Below are 25,868 nucleotides of genomic sequence, written 5' to 3'. Positions count from 1 at the left end.
GCCGTTTCGCAGCACTGATCCTAGGTTCGCTATTATATATACCTACTTGAACGGAGATAGCAAGATCCGATCAGAGTGAAATCAGATTAACAATTTGTGCCGATTGGGTGGATTTGCTCTGCTCACAAGTGTGCAGTGTCATTTCTTGCTCTGCAGCTACTGTGCTAACCATGAGGCAATGTAATCTGCTTTTTAATATTCGCGTTGACGGCATTGCTGATATTTGATCAGTTTTTGCAGGCGAACAAGAAAGAAGGAAATAGTTTAAAATCTCTTTTACCACAGTCAACACGAAACACTATAATAGGGTAACCGCTCCTATATTCATCTCAGTACCTATATTCAGACTTGATATTTCTCTGCACCAGGTGTACCCGTCGACTCGCACGAGGAGCAGACTACTCGATTCGCGCAAATAGAATTTTCTTCGCACGCCGTGAACACGCATTAGTTTGGTGGTGCGCGCGTGTTATTTCTCGAGTACACGGCGGGTGCACCGTGTAGATGAATGAAACCAAACGGGAAAACTAATAATCTACGCTTTGTCTCTTTCATATTGAAAAAGAATGGTTCAATCACACATGTTGAGTAGTTGATTTTTGTGCGATAATGACTACAAAATAAAAGTATTACAGAGATTTTACGCCGCAAAAAATGCCCACGGACCATTATTTCATCTTTACGGACAGTCTCAGTTCTATTCAGGCTCTTCGTCGATGAAAATTGCAAAGCACTTTCCGTACGGAAACATCGGATGTTTTATCTGAAAAATCTTATCAAATTACCTTAGTGTAGATCCCTTTTCATTGTTCCATTTCGGGCAATAAGAAGGAGAACACTTTGGCTTAGGCTACTGACATACTGAGGCGTCAAATGAAGCGAAACGTTGAGCGTGTGAGAAGCGGAATAAACAGAAGCGTTGGGTGAAGCTTCCTATGACATACTGGAGCGAGCGTCGCAAATGCGTTGTGTTGTCATATTCCTAGATTCCAGTAGCGGTTTTGTTTGAAGGAAATATGAATTCGTCCAATGAAGATTTTTTTGCTTCTTCAAGCACGGTAAATTACGTTTTTAGTAAACATAGAGATTTTTTAATGAAATAAAATAATATTACTGAAGTGAGTTGCGCTACAGACGTTGTAAAAAAAAATATATTCTAAATTTTAAACCCGTTGACCCCGAGCAACGTTCAACTAGTTTATAATATCTGTTAGGATGTGAATAACCCATGTGAGCACAGTTAGTTACTCAGCGGCTTGCATTTTCGCGACCAAAGAAGTTCAGCATGCTAGATTTCTGGCCATTCAAATCAAAACTCAACAATATCAATCAAAAATATCAGTGCTATTTTCTTGACGACCTGAAAATTTTTCCCGATAGTATTTTCTATCCTACTTTTTTTTTAAGTTTTAAAACCAAAATAAAGCAAATATTAAGTACCTGGCGATATCAGGTTTAGTCTGAACATGGATTTACTGCACAACCCTCTTCTAAACATTTTGACATTTTCTAAACGAAAATGTATTTTATTTGCTTTTTTCAATTACCAAACCAAAACAAAGCAAATATAGGGCACCTGGCGATAAAAGATTTAGTCTGAATATGGTATTACCGCGTACATATACGCGCGTCAAAACACTACTCGTTCTGTTTCGCCGCCTCTATCGACGCGTCTTTGCCGCTCCAGTATGACCGGTTTGAGCGTTTCATATAGACGTTCGAAGAAGTAGCTCTGACGCTTTTGCGACGCTTTTTGCTTCGCTTCATTTGACGCCTCAGTATGTCATTAGCCTTAGGTGGGCGCAACAAACGGTAATATTTATGATAGACCAATTGCCTACAATGGGTTTTTGCAATTTTCTCGTCAGAGTACGTCTTTAAACTAGTAGAACTCGTCCTTCCACCACGGGTTAGACGCACATCAAGTGCGAATTGAGCTCACGGATAGTAATCATTGCGTTTGTGGATTGAACCCTCATTACAATGAGCACGCGGTTTTGGTAGTGCTGAACTCCGTGGCGCCAGATCGTTATTTTTGGATACTCTCAGGATTCGAGGAATACAAACCTATGTTCCAGTTTGTGGTATCCTGGATCAAAGGAACAAGACATGACATGCTTATTTATGACTTTCGTAAGCCGCGGTAAGATTGTGCTAGTGAGGGTGAGATTTTGCCATACAAACCCATTGTTTTTCAGCCATCTCATGGCGATCACAAGACCAAGCCTTCTTGAATAAGATTCCTCCAATATTTAACCAAAAAAAACTAGTCTTCTGACCCGGAAGAGACGGTTGACAAGTCACGGGTTGTGAGAACTGGTAAAGAAAAGCTGCGGTCGTTTGCAAAAGGCTGTGAAAAGCTGTAAAACTAGAGTGGCTGATTAGAGCTCATTTTTCCCGTGCAGAATGAATAGGAGTGAGCAGCTGCTTGTCAGGTGTAGTGTAAATGAATCACGCGCGCGGAGTCCTTTGATTCTTGCGTAGTGCAAGTGAAAATACACCTTGCTCTTCGGTCGGCATCTCATCACCCCTTTTGGGTCAATTTATCGTCAAATTTTACCATATTTTCAACGTACAACTTTCAACCACTTGACAAAATCAAGAAGCAAATAGATTTACTTTCAAACATTTGTAGAAATTTGACGATAAATTGGACAAACGAGAGAAATATGATGAATATAGGTGCAGCTACCTGTTGAGATGAATAATGGAGCGATTACCCTATAAATGTTTACTAGTAGTTAAACTATGTTAGTTGCACTATTTAAGCAAAACAAAGGACATTCTACAGACCCGAGAGCAATTTAATTCTATAAAGGACTCGCTTGGAACCACAATTGGATTTTGAATTTTTTACTCCGTCGTGAATTGAGCAGATGAAATCAGTGCTCAATCAATCAGAGATGTGTAAGTTAATGTGTTTTCTTTGCACCATGAATCACAGTGCTCTTTCCTGCATTGTGTTCATAAAAGTTCGTTGTTGTGAAAATGGCTATCTTTGATGTTTTTTTTCTTTAAGGCTGTATCAATTCAAGCAAAACTTGGAGTTAAATGCATATGCAGCACGTGTTTGCTGCCTACTGGTATCAAGAGCAATATTTTACATCCACACATTTCAACGAAGAGGAGGAGAACTTATGCTAGAAAATAAGGTTACTTTAGAAAACATAGAAGGTTATCGGGAAAACATTTAAAAACTTCAAACAAATTTCACCAGTTTTTAAACTATTACTTAACTTACTCACTCCAACCGCAAACGGCGATTGAAATCCTGGGATAACTATAAATCAACCGATTGATTTGTCTCTAAAAAATGTTTAGCTCAACTTTTTCAGTATAATTCTCCGACGCCCAGCGTATCAAAATTTGGTTTCATATCGGTAATCTGGAGTACGTAATTATTTAATACTTCATCTTTTGTTTCCAATTGGAACAGTGTCGTAAAAAATGGGGAAAAAAACGTTATTAAAATTAATAGAATTTTACAAAAAAAGGATTCAGCCATCTCTGAAAAAAGTATTACACAAACAAACGAGGTTATGTGTACATACACTGCCACATACACATTTGCTTAGCTGGTAGTTCCTCTACTTTGATTACCGCTTTTGCTAACAGTCATATTGCACGTACATTTTCTAAATGCAAATGCAAAACAAATGCAGCTAGTATCGAATTGCATCAATTAGAGTGTACTAAAACTCACCTTTCAACCAGGAAATCAGATGATGAGAAATCGGTGATGTGATATTCACATCAGGCATCGTAAATTTTGATTTAATATCGGACCCGCATAGACCAAACGGATCCAAGAAAAAGTACTCATTTAATGCGAGATTTTCTAGGCGATTTTATAGGCGTCTATGCCAAGAAAGTAGCAGGTATCGTAACTTTTGATACAACCCGCATAGAGCAAAAGGATCCAAAAAAAAAATACATGTCTACACGTATGAATCAGTTTAATAGTTCTTCTCATCCTTGCATAATATAGTACATAATATAGAAGCGACTTTCTTAATTTGAAAATATTGGAAAATACTATGCCTGTGTTCATTCAACCAAATTGAAAACGATTTCAAACTGGCTAAAGTGCATGACAAACGAACACTTAACGACGTCTGTTATAAGTTCTAATCGTAGGTCAAGTGCCATAAACCGGTAACCTTACGTTGAATGTTAGTGACAAATGCAATCAAAGTTTTTAATAATTTCGAGTTATTTTTCTACTAGTTTTCTCACATTTCAAATCCACTACAATGTTTCGCGATAACGTATGCGTTTGTCATCATGACTAACTTTTATGCTTCTGCAACCTCAATATTAGTGCACTGGTAGTAAAAAAACTAAAATGTCAGCCTTGCGTGTTTCCTCATCATTTTCATTCACTACCAGGCACGGCAAATAGGTATATAGACGTAGTGCAGTAGAACACCCTGACAGTATGTCACCGCATGAGGTGAAAACTTACCCAAACAGAGTGACTAAAACATTTCTGTGCATGATGTGTCACTAACATGCCTCTTTGTTTGAAAATAACCGAGTGCTGCATGTGATAGGATCTGGGAGAAGTTTGAAACAATTTGTCGCTATTAGGTTTCATATGCAGATTTGCAAGATTGCAAATATGATACTATCATGCTACCATAGGTAACGCCTATTGAGGGGGAACTTTTCTGTTGGTTCATCTCAAACTTTTTTGACACACTCGCCAAAAACTAAAGAAATACTTGTCTAAAGTGAAATATTCATTGGTAATTAAAATAACATTGATTAGATTATTCAAATTAAAAATCAGCAGCTAATTAGATAAAATGAAAGAATTCAGTTGTGGCGAGACATGGATAAATAAATGAGCTTCAAAATTTGCATTTATTTCACTTTTACGACGACATAAATTAAACCAAAACATTGGCTCGTAATAGCTTTAGCCGACGTTAGCCGGTCATGATTCTTCCTACCAGGCCGGTTGGCTCAGCATACACTGTTTCAGCCAGATTTAACCTCAATGCTCACAATCTTCTGATACGGCAGTTCAGCACGAAACCAATTGAAAGTGTAACTTATGCACGCGTAGATAAATTGTTGGAATTTCTCTGATTGCAATAAACGTTTTGGCCTTGGACCAAAGTTAGATTTACAGAGTCATGGCACAAGCCAGTGGATTTAATTTAAATAAGAACTAAATCAGCCTGTGGTTAAATGCGACAGCAATTATTCATTGCTAATGTGCTTGTGTGGAGAAAAAATCATGATTTTGAACTAAGGTAGATGTTTCGTGATTCTGATGCGAATTGGCTGGCAAAGATGTTTCCCCATGGAAGTTTTTTGGAAATCCCTCGAATTTTCGCTTAAATTGAGTTAATCAGACCGGTGAGCCACTAAAGAACGTGACCCTATATCAAGATAATAAACAGGTTTGCGTCAGGATAGTCCACTAGAGGAAGTGGTCCATCCAAGGTAGTTCTACAAGTTTCTTAAACACTGACATACTGGTCTCAAATTTTTTAAAAACATTTATTCATAAAAAATGCGAATATGTGCCTTAAAATTGCACTTCTCCAAGTAATATTCAAAACTTTTATATTGGTTGTTGCACAGACAATCAAACAAGATCATGAAAATCACCAAAAACCTACAGAAGGGATGAACGTGGGTAGTTCCCCTCGGATTAATCGACGTAAAACATAAACTTTTGAAAAAGAAACCATCATGATAACACTGGTCGACAAAAACGAAAAAAATGATTATAGCTTTTTATTCCTGACTTTCATTTTTTTAGTCTAAGCTATAGGGCATAACCTGTGTTTACCAGTGTAATCCATGCTTAAAATTTGTCAACACCGTTTCGTCTTAACCTCTAGTGAACAGCTTTCCTTTAGTCGGCCAGTCGTTTTCTAGTTTGCCACCAAGCAAATTCCATGCTCGAAGACTCCAATCGCTCGCCGAACGGCCTACTTCCACATCCATGATTCTTGTTTATAGAGCGTCACAGGGAGGATCAGTGTCCTGTAAAACGTCAATTTCGTGCAGAATTTTTGACTTGAAAACCTAAGCTGGCTTCGCAACCTTACTTTTGATCTAGCTGAACTTTGCAAAGATAATTCCTGATCCCAGATAGCTAATCCCAAGTGTTGGGATTGTCTGAAATTTCGCCCACTGTCCTAACGTTTAATGTGAAACCATCGAGAGTTCCACGTATCGGTTTAATCAGTTTTGTTAGGAAACCATGTTCAAGCACAAGCTGCCACAACTGGTTGCGTTTCCCAGGCTCCTGAAAATGACTGTCCTTCCGTGACAGTAAATTTTAAACTAATTCGGCTCTCATTGTATTGCACAGCTCTCCCTGCTCCCCATACGTTCGGTAAACAGTCTTACAGCGACTGACGACAGCACACACATGCAATCGCCTTTACAGCGCGAAATCCTTCGGCACAAATCCGAGCGGGTTGTCAGGTGATTACGATTCACGAGAGTAAGGCCGATGCTATAATACAAGCGAGGTAGTGCGAAACACTTGTTTTCTCAGGTGGAGGAATAATATCAACAATGGGGAAATATATGAAACAGTTTGCTTTCATTGCATCGGTCTAAGAAAAAGTAGAAACGAAAGAGTGTGAGTCCAATATCATCGATGGCAGACGCAGACGATAGACAACAGATTGTCAACAGCGCAGGCCAAACCAACAGAACAGCCTCAAAATGAACAAAACTAGGCTGTCATGTCTGAACGAACAAAATACATGCTCAAGAATGAGCTGTCGTGTGCAACTGTAAGCTTTAGCCTGCCTACGTAAGCTTCAGCTGTATGTGAGCACTCATGAATACATTATTCATGAGGCTGTTGGAGTAGAAAGAAAGAACGTCGTCGGTATAGTGTCACACCGCAGTCTTTTTCCGAAGCCTGAGTTTCACTGAATCGTACGCCGCATGAACATAGGTTTAACCAACTCCTCGTAGAGAGAATTTCTGAGCATTATTATTTCTTCCAATAGATGGATTAATTTGAATTTGATGCTGAAAAATTTATTAATGTCGACAGTTAATTTTCATATATTTCTGAGAGAGACGTTTGAGTGATTTCCCGGCTTGCGCCTTGAAACAGATTGCGCTAGAAAAAAAAGTTTAAAATACTATTTTATTAAAATATCTATAAAAGTCGGCAAAACTATAAAATGCTTACTGCAGTCAGTTTATAAAACACTAAACAAAAAGATAGAAGAATCGTCAGGTTGTTCGATAGTCCCCCATTGAAATATACTAATTTTTTAGCATAAAATTCCTAATCAACTATTTTTAATGAATTTTAATAAAATACATCTTAGCCCTCTAAGGCCCAAATTAGTTTTTAGACAGACTTCGAAAAAATCACTATGAAGCTGTATAAACATTTTTTAAGTTCTTATTGAAACTTTTTAGAAGTTTTTAGAAGCACTAGGCACTAGAGAGTTGATAGATAGATAGAAAAAAATGACTTTTTTCGTTTACTGACTCCTGTTTTTAACACTTATTGACGTAGAATTACGTCTCACGGCAACATACAAATTGAAAAATCGAAAACATCGAGAGCGTCTCGAAAATTTTCCGCTTTCAATTGCTTAAAACTCAGTCAGTTTCCAACGGATTTCCTTTATTTTTCAACTTTTAGAATCTCAGCTAGAAATATTTCAGCTGATTTAATTTTTTCTCGCAGTTTCAAAAGTTTTTTGTTTTTTTTTTTTTAATTTTTGAATCTTACGTAAGAATTCCTGGAATCCACCTTGCTCCCTTCGTAAGCATTTGTAAGAACTTTCGATACCTCCCTCTCCCTCTAAACCTTTACGTAATTTGTGGATGACCCCTAAGACACCTAATGAAAATAAAAATTGGCAGAGTCCTTGCATGCAAAATCCGAAAAATTAACAAAAACGCAAATCACAAGCAGAATACACTAGAGTCGCTTTTTACGCGGATTCCGAAATTTACGCGTTTTTTACGCGGATTCTGGAATTTACGCAGAATTTTTTCTTACGCGGATTCCGGAATTTCTTTACTCTTCCTTTTACGCAGCACTTATCCCCCGCGTAAAAAGCGACTTTAGTATATATCAGCCCCTCCACAATTATGGGTCAGTCAACGTGTTGTCTGAAAATTCAAAAATAAATATAAAGTCGGAGAAGTTATCAACTACCAATGTTTTACTATCTATCTTTGTGTTCTGATGTAGCGCTTGTGAAAAACCGAGTTTTATGATAGTTTTTCGCAATAGTTCTGTTGCAAAAACAATTAAGTGCGTACTTTCGCCCCTCACTACTCCATAATATACCCCATGCATTACCCAAGTAACACACAAAACATGTTAGAAAATAAGTAACAACTAAAGTAGTCATATAAGTGTACTACAAGCGCAATTGAAAACTTGTGTTATTATATTGTGTTTTAAGTTGTTTTTCATCAGTAATACAACCGCATTTCGAAAACAAGCTCTTTTTTCTGGTTTTGGAGATGTTTTTAATAACATGAGCTCAAGAATGACAATCACTATCACTTGGTCTTTCCGTAAGACATTACACAATCTAATAAAAAAACTACGTACCTGTAGAATGCTTTTCCTTCGTACAGTAGTCGAAGCATTCAACACCTAACTCAAAATTACTTGATCAAATTATTATTTAAATTATATGAACGATTTCTATATTTGATCGAAGCGGTTTTGACGCGCCATCAAAAGATAAACAAAACGCTTGCAGTGTAACCAATATCTCTTCAGATTTTTGTTATTGTTTATCTAACAACGTTTTCTAGTTTTTTTTTTCTTCATCTATAGTTTATTTGACACGGCACAAATACAATTCAATGTTTAACGGCGCCAATTATATCTGGTAGCTTACTTTCTAAAGTATCTTAATAACTAAAAGCAAATTCTTTATCCTCGCTGCCGACTACGAGCTGAAACTAAATCTAACTTAAAGCTAGAATATTTTGCATTAAAAGCACAGGTTTGCTGTTTGATGGTTTTCATTGCCATGGGTAAGCAGCATATTAAATTTGTTCCGCTGCTGGGCCAAGATATTACGGACTGGCATATTGGGTTGTTTCCAACGGGCCTTGAGAGTATCGTGCGGGTCTGATTGCTGTTTCCGGATCCGGGGTCTTAACGTGTTCTTGTCGTTTGGTTGGATGTAGGCGGAAGGGGATAGGACTAAACTGGGGCGTGGATGGATTTCAGGAAAACGTATATAAGGGACATGTAGGATAGGTCACGGCTCGCCAAGACATCACGAACAGGAACAGCCGGCTGCCTACCTTCGGCCTGCAGGGAAGCTATTAATCTAGACCTGGCGTCACGGTGTACAGGGCATGACCAAACAACGTGCTCTATGTCGTGATAACCTTCACCACAGGCACAGATACCACTCTCCCTGAGCCCAACACGACGGAGATGCGCGTCAAATCTATAGTGATTGGACATAAGCCGGGACATCACGCAAATGAAATCCCGACCTACATCCAACTTGAACCACGGGTTCGTCGATACCTTGGGGATTATGGAATGTAACCACCTTCCCAGTTCCCCCTTGGTCCAAGAATTTTGCCAACTGATGATCGTATTCTGACGTACAAATGCGAAAAATTCATTAAAGGCAATTGGTCTTTCATAAATATCACCGTTTGTTGCGCCCACCTTAGCCAAAGAGTCCGCTTTCTCATTACCCGGTATAGAGCAGTGAGAAGGGACCCACGCTAAGGTAATCTGAGTAGATTTTTCGGATAAAGCACTCAGATGTTCCCGTATTTTCCCCAGGAAATACGGAGAGTGCTTAACATCTTTCATCGATCGGAGAGCCTCAATGGAACTGAGACTGTCCGTAAAGATGAAATAATGCTCCGTGGGCATTTTTTCGATAATCCCTAGGGTGTACTGAATTGCAGCTAATTCTGCGACGTAAACAGAAGCAGGATTATCGAGCTTATGGGAGACGGTAAAATTGTTATTGAAGATACCGAAGCCAGTGGACCCATCAAGAAGTGATCCGTCAGTGTAGTACATATTGTCGCAGTTGATGTTTCGATATTTATTGGAAAAAAATTTAGGGATCTGCTGCACGCGTAAATGATCCGGGATTCCACGAGTTTCTTCTACCATGGATGTATCAAAAAACACAGTAGAATCAGAAGTATTTGATAAGTCGACACGATTTGGAATATTCGAAGAAGGGTTAATATTTTGGGACATGTGATTGAAATACAATGTCATAAAACGGGTTTGAGAATTAAGTTCGATTAACCTTTCAAAATTTTCAATCACGGGACGGTTCAAGACCTCACATTTGATAAGAATACGAGAAGACAGGCTCCAGAAGCGGTTTTTCAATGGTAGTACTCCAGCTAAGATCTCCAAACTCATCGTATGGGTCGATTGCATGCAACCCAAGGCGATACGCAAACAACGATATTGTATTCGCTGCAGTTTGATCAAATGTGTGTTTGCTGCGGAGCGGAAGCAGAAACACCTGTACTCGATAACAGACAGTATCGTTGTTTGGTAAAGCCTTATAAGGTCTCCTGGGTGGGCTCCCCACCATTGTCCGGTTATTGTACGAAGAAAATTCACTCTTTGTTGACATTTTTTCATCAGATACCTCACGTGACAACCCCAGGTGCCTTTAGAGTCGAACCAGACACCAAGATATTTGTGTACCAAAACCTGAGAAATCGTTTTACCCATTAATTGTGTTTGAAGCTGAGCAGGTTCATGCTTCCTAGAAAAAACTACTATCTCAGTCTTCTCCGGAGAGAATTCGATACCTAGCTGTAAAGCCCAAGCAGACAAATTGTCCAAGGTATCTTGCAATGGTCCTTGCAAATCGGCAGCTTTGGCTCCTGTAACAGAGATTACACTGTCGTCTGCAAGTTGTCTTATCGTGCATGAATTTGCCAGACATTCGTCGATGTCATTTACATAAAAGTTGTAAAGAAGGGGGCTTAAACATGAGCCCTGGGGAACACCCATGTAGCTAATGCGAAAAGTTGCCAAATCGCCGTGCGTAAAATGCATGTGCTTTTCGGACAACAAATTGTGCAAAAAATTGTTCAAAATTGGAGAAAATCCTTGTCGGTGAAGTTTACCCGAAAGAATGTCAATAGAAACGGAATCAAAAGCCCCCTTAATGTCCAAGAACGCAGACGCCATTTGTTCTTTGCGAGCATACGCCAGCTGAATATCTGTTGAAAGCAACGCAAGACAATCATTCGTCCCTTTGGCACGGCGGAAGCCAAATTGCGTTTCTGATAGTAGACCATTTGATTCGACCCAGTGGTCTAAACGACGGAGTATCATTTTTTCCATCAATTTCCGGATACAGGATAGCATTGCAATCGGCCTATAAGAGTTGTGATCAGAAGCTGGTTTCCCTGGTTTTTGGATGGCGATCACCTTCACTTGCCTCCAATCCTGCGGTACAATGTTTTGCACCAGGAACTAATTGAACAAGTTCAACAAGCGCCTCTTGGCATTGCCGGGTAGATTCTTCAACAAGTTGAATTTGATTCTATCTAACCCAGGCGCGTTTTTGTTACAGGACAGGAGGGCAACTGAAAATTCTGCCATCGTAAAAGGTGATTCTATCGCGTCGTGGCCCGGAGACGCATCGCGAACAATGTTTTGCTCAGGAACAGAGTCCGGACATACTTTCCTGGCAAAATCAAATATCCACCTACTTGAAGACTCCTCGCTTTCGTTGACCGTTACGCGATTCCGCATTCTTCGGGCTGTGTTCCAAAGAGTGCTCATCGATGTCTCCCTCGACGTCTCGTTAACGAACCGACGCCAATATCCGCGTTTCTTTGCTTTAGCCAAGCTTTTAAGCTTGGTATTAAGCTCCGAATACCGTATATAGTCGCCAGGTATACCTTTCTTCTTATAGGCCAAAAACGCGTCGGATCTTTGCGTGTAGACATCGGAGCACTCTTGGTCCCACCACGGAGTGGGAGGCCGTTCTTTGATCGTTACGCCGGGATATTTCTTCGTTTGGGCTTGCAACGCGGCGTCGAGAATCAAGCCCGCGAGGAGATTGTATTCTTCAAGTGGTGGATGATGTTGAATCGACTCGACCGCTTTTGAAATCATTTCCTCGTATAACTTCCAATCGACATTCCGTGTGAGGTCATACGGAATGTTAATTGGTCGCATGCGAGTTGACCCGTTATTAATTGAAATAAGAATAGGCAAATGGTCGCTACCGTGAGGATCGAGGATTACCTTCCATGTGCAATCCAACCGTAGCGACGTCGAACATAAGGATAGATCCAAAGCGCTTGGGCGCGCTGGAGGTTTCGGGATACGTGTCATTTCACCGTTGTTTAAAATAGTCATGTCGAAGTCATCGCAAAGGTTATAGATTAAAGAGGAGCGGTTATCATTGTAAGGGGAGCCCCAAGCCACACCATGAGAGTTGAAGTCTCCCAAAATCAAACGTGGCGAGGGAAGAAGTTCTATTAAATCAAAGAGCAGCCGTTGCCCAACCTGTGCTCTGGGAGGAATATATATTGAGGCAATACAAAGTTCTTTACCTTGTATTGTCATTTGACATGCGACAACTTCGATGCCTGGAATCGAGGGGAGGTTAATACGATAGAAAGAATATCACTTTTTAATCCCTAAAAGTACTCCTCCATATGGGGTGTCTCGATCAAGGCGAATAATATTAAAATCATGGAAGTTGAGATCAATATTTGAAGTAAGCCAAGTTTCACAAAGGGAAAATGCATCGCATTTGTTTTTATTTATCAAAACTTTAAACGAATCAATTTTTGGTAAAATACTTCTACAATTCCACTGTAAGGCAGAGATAGAATCCTTCATATACGCAGTTGAATTAGGCATCGAAGGATACAATCGCTGCAAGGAGGGGCCATTGAGGAGTCAACTGCTTCAAAAATGATCTAACTGTTGGGAGGAATGCTGTAAGAAAAATTTTAATTGGATCGGGTACATTGAAATTTTCAAAAATCCAGTCCACAATGTCAGAAAATTTCACTAATCCAGAGTTTGTTTCATCAACTGAATGTGCAAAAGGAACAACTGGGGTTTTAGATGTTCCTGGCAGTGCTGGGAACTCCTTCTGGGACTTTAAATTTGCAAGCCCAGGAGGAGTTTGCTTCGGTTTTTCCGCAGCACTGTTTGGTTTGTTCGTACTTTTCATTACACTTTGGAAAATCTTAGGATCTTTACGGGGAAGTTTAGGAGAAGAAACATTTTTCCTCTTCCTAGACTCCCCAGGATTGGCATAAGATGTTCCCGCTGATGAATCGTCAGAATCGGTTTCATCAGAGGGCAACAGATCAAAGGGGTTCGATGTTATGGTAGAAGTGGTCACGGTCGCTCCTTAAGTGACCGCTTGATTTTATCTCTGCGCTGCATGTACACCGGGCATGTGGAGAGCTCATGCTGGTTTTCCCCACAGTGAATACATTTTTCAGCATTAACACTGCAAGAATCTTCCGCATGAGTCTCCCCACACTTGCTACATCGTGCCTTATTGCAGCAGTAGGCGGCTGTGTGGCCTAACTGCTTGCAATTGGTGCAATTCATAACACGGGGTACATACAATCGCACAGGCAGACGAACCCGGTCGATCGAGACGTGGCTAGGGAGTGCAGATCCGGCAAACGTAACGCGAAACGAGTCTGACGGAGTGTAAACTTTTTTACCGCAGACGAGAGACATGGACCGCAATTGCTTACAATCCAAAATCTTCGCCTGTGTTTCGGTATTTTTGAAGCAACCGGTTGCGCTTTTAAGGATACACTCGACAGACAGACTCGAATCGGTTATGACACCGTCGATTTCCACGTCTCGTGCGGGTATGTAAACGCGATACTCGCGTGTGAAGAGCTCAGAGCAAGCGATAGCATTGGCGTGTGCAAGATCACTGACCACGACACGGAGCTTGTTAGGTAGGACCTTGGAAATTTCGGTCACGGCCTTGTACCCCTTCGTTAGGTCTTTAGAAATTTGCAGTATGTTTAATCGCTTTGAATTCACTCCTGCCTTTGGACGAAAATAAACAGTATAGCTGCCCTGTTGAGATCCGTCCGGGTAAAGCCTGGGGCGAGGGGGGACTGGTGAATGAACAGGGGAGGGGGTAACAGAAGGGTCAGGGTCAGGGGGGTTCGGGGATGGTGGCACGGGAGGCGAGGGATCTATATCCATCGCGCTAAATGTAGCGCACTAGCGCACTAGCGCCGACAAGAACACGTACCTCTTTACTTCTTCCTTCCAGCAGTGGTTGTCCGATCGTTCGAAGCAGCCAGCAGCACCAGTACAGCAGCACCAATACAGCCACCAGCAGTGAGCCGGTGTGAGATCACTCAGCACAGCGACACGGACTCGACTGTCAACTGATGGCCTTGAACTCGAAAGAATATTACACCCTTTTGTTTGGCTATTCGTACACACGGAGCGGATTGTAAAAGAACGACCAATTTGCACGTCCGTTTCTGTCGAGTGTTCGACGCGGAATGTTTTCTAGTTTTGTTAGATTTCATATTCAGATAACGTTGAAACTATGCGAAAACAATTTCAATATTCAAGCGAAAGGAACAACTCTTTTTGAATGATTGAATATTAATTTTTGTCATCATTTTATTATCAATTAAAACTGCCACTGATAAAAGAAATTGCCGATCTAGTTGCACTGCGCAGACACAACACATTTGCGCATGCGCTGGTTAACAGTTGTCATAGCAACAGATTTGCGCATTGCCGTATTAGTACTCGAGATGTATTTTGCCACTAAATTATATCAAGTTGGCTTGCTTTCATGCAGTTATCGGTACTTGTTCTACTAGCCTTCATGTTTTGCGCTTTTCTGGTGATATTGATGTCATGGAATAGGTAACGTCAACTATTCTATACCAACGTGTGTTAGTTGGGTAGCGTCATATACCTCTACTACAGCTCAGCACGCGAAGTAAAACAGCGCTTGAAGTCTCAGAAGTAAACGCTAAAGCGATGAACATATCAGCCCGACTGGAGGTGGAGCAAATCGCCCGGAGTTGTAATGTAGCAGGAAGCATTGAATATTCAAGCAAATTATACAATTTTTACCGTATCTTTACTTGATACAGCTGCTTATAGGTTCACTTGAAATACAAAGGTGCAAATACCAGTGAATAAACTTTATACTCTAGAGAAAAATCTCACGGAAGCACTGTAAGAAATTAGATCTGTAGCAGCTCAAATCAAAACTTGTTTTTGTTTTTTTTGCTGCTGTCGACAACTATCAAACTTGCACAGAAGGTTGGTCTCATGAATTACTAGGGATTCCCAATAGTCCCATATCTTATTGCAATTCATCGAATAAATTTCTTTTGAATTTCTTACGAGTACAAACTATTAAAAACAAAGCCTTGGTGCTACATTTCGATTCGAAACTCGACGTTCTGTTTGACCATACACAAACTTCGCAGCCAACTGTTTAGTGTACGGGACAATTGTGGGACTAGCGCTACGATTCTACTCACACTAACAGTCTCTTCCGAGCCGAGACTCGAACCTACGATGACTGGTTTGTTAGGCCAGCAGACCAGCTGGCTTCCGGCCCCTCACAATCGTAAACCCGGCTCTGGATACATTCGAAACTGTTCCTTATTCTGCGGTGTCAATGTTTTTGTACACAAGTTGAAAATCGATTTTAAATGGCATTTAATTCTGAGTCGCAAGATACACCGAACGTTTAGTCGATTTGTTGACACTCCTTTAAAAACTGGTGAATTGTACTACCTAGCATTCGCCTCGCCAATGAGAATGTAGTCCGATGGCACATTAACAGCAGGAGAAAATAAATGTTTGTCTTTCGTGTGAAAAACGTTCTGCAGTTGCAGTGCAAATCGAAACCACGGGAGGCGCTATTTGCTGTGTTATTCATCCATTTTTCACACAATGAATTGTGTGCTGTTTGCCACTTTACCCTCACACTTGTGTGCCGTTCGAATATGCATTTATTCCGAACAACGTGTGATGAATTTTGACGTTTTGTTTCAATAATTGAACATTTATAACTTATTCAAATTGCAATCTAAAGTACCGTGGTGGATCGAAACCCGTACAGTATCGAAATCCGTACACCTTGATGTTTTTCTTTAGTTTTAAGCATTACAAAAATGAAAACTCATATAAAAGTTACATGTACATGTCCGTTGAACTATTGGCTTGCTGTTAAATTGAACTATGCGCCAGTAGGCCATGAAATAAAAAAATTTAAAAATAAAAAATCAATCGTGTATCGGTTTCAGTTGTCATTTCGTCGCATCGTTAGTGATTTCACTAAGGAAACGTTCTTCAGATAAAAACGTTTTTCAAGTGGGATTTAAGTGTTTTACTCTGTGAATCTTTTTGAAATCGATTGAAAAGGTAAGTCTTTGTCATTTTCGAACTGTGTATTGTCTGGTAAATAGTGCAAATTGTATTTATTCATCAAAAACTGTGCCGTACGGATTTTGATCCTTGTTAATCGCTTGAATCTAAATCCGTACAGCGTGTGTATTATGCATATTTTGTTGAACTTTCATCCTTGTTTTCAGCATTTTATGGAAGAAAACAAGCATAAATATACGGCAAACAATCCCGAAAGAGCTGTGACAGAAGTGCGCGAGGGAAAGTCGTACCGGGAAGCTTCGAGAGGTTCCAGCGTTCTGGTGACTACGATAAAAGAGCCGTAACTTATGGCTACGAATCTCAATCAGAAGGAGTTCCACCAACCTCCACTGCTGGAGAGGAAGATTTGGATCATGAAGTGGGGTATAGCAATCGGGGGGCCCGGGGCATTTGCCCCCTCCTTAAATCTGGGCCTGGAAGAAGGCGTCTTGCAGCTGGTAGTTGAGAAAAATTTTATGTTTTTTATGTCGAATCATTCAATTGAGACCTAAGGCTATTCCAGTTCTTAAATATCATTAAAAGAAAGCCGCATTTTCTAAGCAAAACTTGATTTTCAAAAACAGTTTATCGTTTTCCTTCGATTTTTAGACGAAAAATAAAAAATTGCTCGAAATTTAGGGCATTTCGAGTAGTTTTTTATTCTTCATTCAAAATTTGAAGGACAACGATAAACATTTTTTAAAAACATGTTTTGCACAGAAAGCTGCACTATTTCTTTAGGAACCAATTGACCGCCACAATTTTTTTTGTTTAGTGTAGAATTTTATAAGAAGTAATTCTTACTCTACCTGCTCAAATAAACAAATAATAAATAAATATAATATATTTATTCATAAATTTAAAGATAAATTGAAAAACAAAATTCATTTACGTACTTCTATATCTATACGGATTTTGATTCACTGCTGTACGGTCTTTAATCCAGTCTATATCGCGTGCGTGCGGATTTCGATTCAAAAGTGTACGGATTTCGATTCAGACGAAAAACTGCGTACGGATTTCGATTCAAAACATGTTCTATTCAAACATGATTTTTTCGAGTTTCAGAGTAGTTTAAATCATTCCGCTTGAAAATAGTGATAAAATATAAGTAGACCTATAAGTTAACATGTCAGTTTAAAGCAATATGTAATTTCTTGATTTTATATTGACCGTTGAAGATTATCATGTGCTTAAGTGTACGGATTTCGATCCAGCACGGTAAATGAAAATGCCTCCTTGCCATAAATAACTCTAACACACGGTTGCTATAGAGACTCGGAGGCGAACTATCGTTCCAAGAGTTTGAAATAAATCTCCTGCGGCAGCGGTTGTCACATCACTGCATTTGGAGTGTGCATGGCATTTATTATGGATATGTTTGATGATAGCTGTATATTACTTTTCAATTTCGTCTGATGTATGACATTGTCTGGCCTCAGAAACAGTAGTAGGTTGCACCGGTTCCAAATTTCTGCATATAGAATGTTCAAAGTTTTGTATTACTGTACCTGCTGTGTGTGTCGTGATATGATTTACAGCCGTGAGCGTAAAGATCAGAGGAAAGCCATGACAGTATGGACAGGTACAGATAGAAAAAATTTTAATTGCTGTCGAAATCGAGCGCTCAAACCCGTTAAATTCCGCAATATGTTTGCTCTTCCAAAAGTATTAAATTAAAGAGAAATGAAACATTTAGTTGCATCTCCGCATTGCATCTTTCATTTTATTTTAACTTACTCTGACGCTATCAGTATGTGAGACATTTAGACATTCCATTTGTTTCTCGTTATCACTCATAATCCTCAGTCTCTGTGTTTGCTAATTTGCCTTCATATTTTTTTTTTTTCTTTCACTTCAACAGCTTTCTCCCGAGACGCGCAGATATCATCTGACAGTGATGGATGTTATGGTTGATTACATCCGACATAAATGTACGGTCCTGACCGGGGAGCGCGACCCGGTAATGCTGCTGGCCGAATGCAACCAGATCGTGAGCAACCTGTACATCATTTTCGACGGCGACAGCGAGTTTGTCACGCTGACGCTGCTCAAGACAGATCTGCTGGCTGGCAGTAGTGCCGTAGCTCTAATGTATCCAGTGTTCGAGCAAATCCTAACTACCAACCAGTTTCGTCTCTCCACGTCCGGGCCCCTCGGTCTGATGGAGTACGTACGCCTGCTGCTGTGCTACAAGAAGTGGAAAGCCATGGTTCCGGCTCGTCGCGATAAGGATACTATCGCCGCTCTGGCAATGAAGATATTACCCCTACGCTGCCCAGAAGCCACTACACGACAAGATTTACCTTTCGTGCGGATGCTGCCGCGGGTGAGCGCAATGGCAAAGGAGCAGAATAATGAAACCAGGTAGGTGATCCGGTTCAGAAATCGTAGACATCCGTACACTGTAAAAAAAATTTATGTCGAATCGCATATAAAGAATTGCCTCCATCGCTAATGGTAAAAAAATCCATAACATTTTAAAAATACGCAAATTTAAATGATATTGCACATAGTCAGAAGAAACTGAACTTTAAAAGAGAAAATATGTTACGTGACGTGTAATATTCAGAATTTTTTACTGTGTATGCATTGCTACGCTTGTCAGTACACCACTAGGTGGCAGAGCTTTTTATAAAACGATAATAAATGATAAGCTATTGCTGTTCCTGATTTGTATGTGCTCACCAACATTAATCAAAATCATTTGCAGCTCACTTTATACCAAAACCATCAGGTTTTTTCTGAATAAGAATAAGAAAAGTGGCCCACCAAATCCCATCATTTCTCGGTCGCACACATTAATGTGGGCATGACACCAAATGATAGATTGAATTTACGTTGTTGCAGTGTGGGTAATGCATTTTATGTATGCGCCCAAAAGGATGCACAAGTTACATAATGTAAACATTTTTTCATCGACGGTGATTAGTTATTGTCAGGGTATGCTTGAAGCTTTTGCTTATTCATCAAATGTCCGCTAGCTTGCTGTCACACCAAAGTGGCTAATGTTCATTGCCAGTTGAGTGTAATGATATTTTAGATGTAGGATATTCTATATCGCTACTGGCTGGAGGACACTTTTAATTAATCACTTTTTCGCTTTCCGACAATAGCAATTGACATTTGCCAAAACTGGTTGACTGCTTGCTGGAAACTCATGGTTGCTTAAATCCAGTCCGACCCTCACAGGCTTCACAAGTTGCATCGCCGGCCGTTCGGAATTATCCAACCAAAATTTCATTTTTATTTTACGGAATTAAATCGCTAGAAAGGACAGATTGTGCAAGGAATCCTTTCTGTTTTGAGATATTCGCTGACGTCGGAGTGTGCCGAACTGTTAAATGGTTGCTGAATCATTCAGACAGTCGGTTTCACGAGACCACATCGAAAACCAGTGACAAAACCAGCTTCATGGAGGAAGAGAGAGAGACTAGACAAATTGTGTTTGAGAATTCGAAATAACACATAGAAAGAGGCTAGCGCCGGCTTTTTCATATGCGGGGTTTATGCAGACATTCGGTGCAATAGTTCTTACTTGCCTCGAGGCCAAGAAATCTGGAGCCTTGAAACAGAAAGCATAACGAATGCTATGGACAGCTCTTTTATTGATCATCATTCATCAGGCTTGGGAAAAGTTTGATGTAGAACTCGAGTAAGGAACTAGCAACTCAATTAGATGAGATGTTTACAAGTTTGTAGCGAATGTAAATACAGTGCTTTGACAGAAACAAAACAGAACAAAATAAAATGAACTAAACAACGGAATACTGTAATTCGACATACTAAACATTTTTGCTAATACTGGTGAAAGGAGCGTACACAAAAAAATATTTATCGAATTACTTGAAAAATGATTAACCTTGTTGTGCCTGCAGATTTCGACCAATCAGAGCTGAGAACAAGGCCGAATACCATGCAATATGGGTATTTCATAAACCGGAATTATATCCAAAGATATCCGAATGCCATTCTGAAGTCCAAGATGATGATTTTCGGTTTCTGGAAACCAACCAAATATGGCCAAATACCAAAATAACATGAATGTTTACTCTGGATAATGTCCAGATACCTGAAATCAGGCGTAATTTTAGATTCCATAGCCGCAACTTCCGGCCCTGGAGAACAGCATAAACCTATTAATAACCACCTAATACGTTGGGATTTCTGGAATCAGAATGATTCTCAGAGTCTAGAGATCGACTCTAGAAACCGTTTTGAAATTATAGATAATGGCTTCCGGTTTATTGTAAAATAGCCTGCAATGGCCAAATGTCACCTAATATTAGTATTCTCGGAATTAGGATCCAGAGGCCGTACTGATACCCTTAAGATATTAACCCTCTAGTGCCCAAGTTAATTTCTAGACGAGCTTCGATAAAATCACTATGAACCATTATAAACACTTTTTAAGTATTTATTGAAGCTTTTTAGAGGTTTGACTGATGCCCGCCAAATGGCGGCATTGGGCACTAGAGGGTTAATAACCTCATAAGTTCACCTATACGGTGTTGGAACTGTGGACTGCTCAAGTGACGCGTTATTTTTAAAGCATGTAACTTCTACATTGTTACATGTTACTGAAAAGGTATTTTGTAACACATGTGAATGTTGAAGGCTTCTTGGTCATGCTTCTTTATGCCTAACCCTATCCCTGCGGAGAGGAACCAGTTTTTACCTCAAAAAATGAACTTCAAACTCTCATTCCTCATCATAATAAAGATTGATCTGCTCTCTTACCATTCCGAATAGTTTCATCGTGCAACTTTTCAAATAGTTTTATTAAACTTAAATCAAAATATTAATGTTAGGTGATGTCACATATCATTCACTGGGAATGGGTAATTAAAAAAGAAAATTTCGATTTTAAATCGTTCGTCAAAAAAGTACCTCTCTAAATCTCTCGTTTTCTTTCAATTTGGAATACCCTTAAAACTCTGAAAGTTGTTGTCGTTGCTCAAGTTAGCACTTTCAACCAGAATTCACGTGGTCGAATGATTCCTCTGCAAACAAGAAAGAACAATGTCTCTTATTTTTTATATAACACACTTATTTTTTAATAACACGTAATTTATATGTAAAATAGCCTAAAATATTCCCAAATTAATCACAGGTTAATGTTTTGCAACAGTAAAATGTATACAAGTATAAATAGAATGCATCTGAATATAATTAATGGGCAATTGAATAAAAATAAAACGCACGCCTAGAAATTATTTGAAAATACTTTACAAGCCTTCCATCTCGAAATGGAAAATATTCCAAAGAAATGAGTATTTTAGACTTCCGCACAAATAATTTAACTTTTGAGATTGTAATAGTAGCAAATAGTAGCTTTAATTTTTCGTTCCCATACATTCAATGGACTGTACGTCGTCAAGACGAAATAGTTTATCTAGGGGCCTATTAAGTATCTCATCGCGTGAAAATCTAATAGGAATTACCGTGCTTACAAAGATTCTCAATTCTGCAGTTTTCACTGTAAAGTGAGATTCAAAATATTATATTATAAAAAATATAATGAGTCGTTGAGGGTACACATTACCCGAAGTTTCGGCCCTTTCGTTTTTGAAGTAGAATACTTCTTTCAGGAAGTTCGGCTACATAGGGATGTGAAATGAAAATCTAAAACCGAAAAAAGTGAAGAATATGTCCAATTTCAAATGTTAATAAATCGGTTAGTATTCGATGGATTTCCTTCGTTCGTACAGCAATAGATTGGAAAATCTTCTAAGATTCTTTCCAAAAGAAGATAATTGTAATTTTATTATTGACACTATTGTACTATTTAAAATAGTCAAGCCTTGTCAAAACGAAAAATTCGACCTCTGATTGGTCGTTTTATGATTGCTTCCCAAGCACGGTCGACAGAATCATATACCTTGCAATTTAAAACATGCTATCTGGCCTATATAAGAGCCTGTTTCAGTCGAAGCCTCTCATAAGGGCATCTTCAACGGTGGTCCAAATCGTTGTTTTGTTCCATTTTTTTGGAACAAACTCAAATTCACTGCTGCACCGGTGGTGTAAATTTTGTTTTATACCAGACCTAAATTGAAAAAATTTGAAACTGGTATACGTTTTGGTCTATTTTTGTCACTTTTTGGAACAAGAAATAGATCGTTCTAAAACCCTTTGTACGCTGCCAATAGGTGGGTAAAATGTCATATTTCAATTGAATACCTCATTTTTGGTTATTTCCATATAAGCGTTTTGCGAGTGTTGGGGAATAAACAAAACAAAGATTTTTTATGACAACTCACAATTCATTTTTGTGGCTTTTTTGAAGCAGAATATGAACAGGAACAGGTGTCGTTTTTGGCATCAAGGAAACCGACCAACAAAAGGGGGAATTCTGAAAGACCATAACCGTCGCCTTAATTGTATTGGAACTCGAGGAGAACTTAAGAGGCCAGAAAAATGTTCCTAGAAGACACTGAACTGAAAACGTTCAAAATGCTGGGGTGACATTGCGCATTTCGTTTCGAGCAACTCGAACAAAACTAAATGATCGCTGGGGGGCGTTATGTTTCGTTTTTCGTATTTTTCGACTTTGCGGGTTAGATGAGCCGCAGGACAAATGACAATGACTGCTATTTTTAAGCTTGAAGCATAACTGGCAGTATGTGACCTACGCGATCAAATATTTTACGCTATCCTCCGAAACCCTACTTGTAGCAGAAATTTTAGATCATACCAATTCATCCTGAGAAATTTCATTGACGCTCGGGTCAAACCGTCAAATCCATAAAGTCTTGTGGATATAAAATGTCTTGCCAAAGTAATCGTTTGATGTGCGTAAAAATAATCGAATTTCCGTTTGTTAAATATTGAGTGTTTTTTATTATAACAAGTCTCATTGACTGATAGCATGGGGTATTAATTTGTTGACAGTGTGACAGATGTCAGCGGTTTAAAACAACAAGATATACAGCACCGATGCGGAGAACGAAAAGCTGGTCTATATTAGCTGGTTCTATTTAGGTTTCGCTGGTGTAAATCTAGTATGAAGTTGTTTCAAAAATAGACCACCGCTGAAGATGCCCTAATAGTTCTAGACAGCGACAACAGCAGTCGTCCTCCCTTAGCAGCAGCACTAACAGTGCAGTAGATACCAGCGATGGCGGAAAGTGGCCACAGCTGTGGCGTAGCAATGGGTAGCGCACTAGTTGAAGCGGATTCCAGCAACGATAGCAGCTGGGCCAGCTGATGCAGGGACAGCGGATACCAATGGCAGCGTATAGCGGCCACAACTGTGGCATGGCTATGGATAGCGCACTAGTTGCAGCGGATCTCAGCATCGATAGCGGCTGATGCAGTGAGGCACTTTAGTGAAATGTAGTCTCTGTGCGATAGTGGGCACTAGTAAATGCATTCAATGAAAAGTTGACTCATTTTGACAACACGTGAGCCGTCTAGTTTTGAGTGTTAAATCAGCTTTTCACTGTTTATTTTATCACCAGGAATACTTTATTCGCACTGTCAGTGATAACGCAAAGATGTGATCGGCTTCTTTTCCGATACTGAAATGAACAACAAATTGTCCTTTTCAGGATGAAATAAAAACTTGGTTGAAGAGGTAATATTTTCTGATGAGGTAATTCACATTTTTAAATTTGTAAAAGTTATAAATTTTACTTTATCTCCGTGTCTCAGAACGTACTGAATTATCTTTTCGTTCAGTCATGAACACGACAGCCGAAACTTTCATTATCTGCATAAAAATCAATTTTTCGCAAAATCAAAATTTAAAAACAAGCTCCAATCATGACAAGCAACTCACTATATTATTGAGAATGGTCAATCCTTGTTGAAGCGCAAAATTCGATTGATCCGATTGGTTGTTAACATGATTGCTTCCCAAGCACAGTCGACAGAAACATAGATCTTGCAATTTGAAATGTGCTCTTGGTCAGTATAAGAGTAAAGATGGGAAATATCGACCGATATGGCTATCGATAGTTATCGATGATTTCTTTCTCCTATCGATAACTATCGATAGGTTTTTCATACCTATATAAGAGCCTGTTTCAGTCGATGCCGCTCATAATAGTTCTAGACAGCGACAACAGCAGTCTTCCTCCCTTAGCAGCAGCACTAGCAGTGCAGTAGATACCAGCGATGGCGGAAAGCGGCGATTGATCTGATTAGTCAACGTTTATTTACTAGAAAAAAGACTGACACGCAAGCAGCCGGGTTATCTTTCTTGTAAAAGTATTCTACTTCAACCTTGCGGTCGTGGCTTTGCACACAACCTTCCTGTTATTTTTTTTTTTCAAGGGAAGCTGTGTTCCTAATATGACACGAGCTAATAAATCAGAAGGTTATTCCACTGGTGCTGCTCTTTTGGACATAGAAAAAACATTCGACAGTGTTTGGCATAAAGGTTTCATTGCGAAATTGCAAACTTTTAATTATCCAATTTTCCTAATCAAAATTTTAAAAAATTATCTTACTGATCGAACTCTGCAGGTTGTCTATCAGAGTTCAAAATCTGATAGATTCCCTGTCAGAGCAGGTGTGCCTCAATGTTCAGTCTTGGGTCCAGTCCTGTACAACATCTTCACTCCAGATCTTCCTGATTTGCCTACAGGATGCACAAAGTCATTTTTCTGCGATGACACAAGCATTTCCGTAAAGGAAAAAGTCTTCGTGTCATATACAGTCGATTGCAGAAAAGTTTAGATATTTTTTCTTCCTATTTGCAAAAGTGGAAAATCCCAATGCTTCTAAAACTCAAATGATAATTTTTCCGCATAAGACTAGGGCTTCTTTCCTCAAGCCAAACAATACTCACGTTGTCAAGATGAATGGGGTTATTTTAAGTTGGTCTGATAAGGTTAAGTACTTGGGACTAATTTACGATAAAAAACTTATTTTCAAAGAGCACATTGAGAGTATACAAGCCAAGTGCATAAAATATACGAGATGTTTATGTCCTCTTATTAACAGGAATTCTAAACTTTGTTTAAAGAACAAACTTTTGATTTACAAACAAATTTTTAGACCAGCAATGCTTTATACCGATCTGGTCAAGTTGCTGTTCAACAAGGAATAAAACGCTTCAAAGGATTCAGAATAAAATTCTGAAAATGATTTTGAAGCGTCCTCCTTGGTTTGGTACACTCGAATTACATAGACTTACTGGTGTTGAAACATTAGAAGCTATGTCAAATAAAATTATTAACAATTTTCGAAAAAAATCGTTGCAATCCACAATTGCTACGATAAGCTCTCTTTATAGCCAATAAGCTAGCAATTAAGTTAGTTGTAAGTTTTCTTCCCCTTTTTTGACAAGTAGGTTTAAATCCCTACGAAAGATAAGTTTTAATTACGAAAGCAAACAAATCCTAATCCTAGTCTCCATTTGTGATTGGACACACATACTCATTATTTACTAATATTTATCATAAATACTTAAGCTACTAACAAATCCCCCTTTAAAAAAAAAATTAAAAAAAAGGGAAGCTGTATT

The 25,868-nt window shown here is 39.2% G+C and overlaps 1 protein-coding gene across 5 annotated transcripts in view; it reads left to right on the top strand.

The window, feature by feature from the left end:
- The window catches only part of LOC129721214 (uncharacterized), a 246,426-nt gene that overhangs the window by 168,297 nt on the left and 52,261 nt on the right, over positions 1 to 25,868 (top strand). For all 5 annotated transcript variants that reach the window (XM_055673513.1, XM_055673512.1, XM_055673516.1 and 2 more), the window contains one exon: positions 18,258 to 18,760. In XM_055673513.1, coding sequence (XP_055529488.1) covers positions 18,258 to 18,760 — 503 coding nt within the window. The remainder of the gene's footprint in view (positions 1 to 18,257; positions 18,761 to 25,868) is intronic.

The sequence above is a fragment of the Wyeomyia smithii genome, chromosome 2 (genome assembly GCF_029784165.1).
Source record: "Wyeomyia smithii strain HCP4-BCI-WySm-NY-G18 chromosome 2, ASM2978416v1, whole genome shotgun sequence".
Classification (NCBI taxonomy): Eukaryota; Metazoa; Arthropoda; class Insecta; order Diptera; family Culicidae; genus Wyeomyia; species Wyeomyia smithii.
This window is presented reverse-complemented; position numbering and strand designations above follow the sequence as displayed.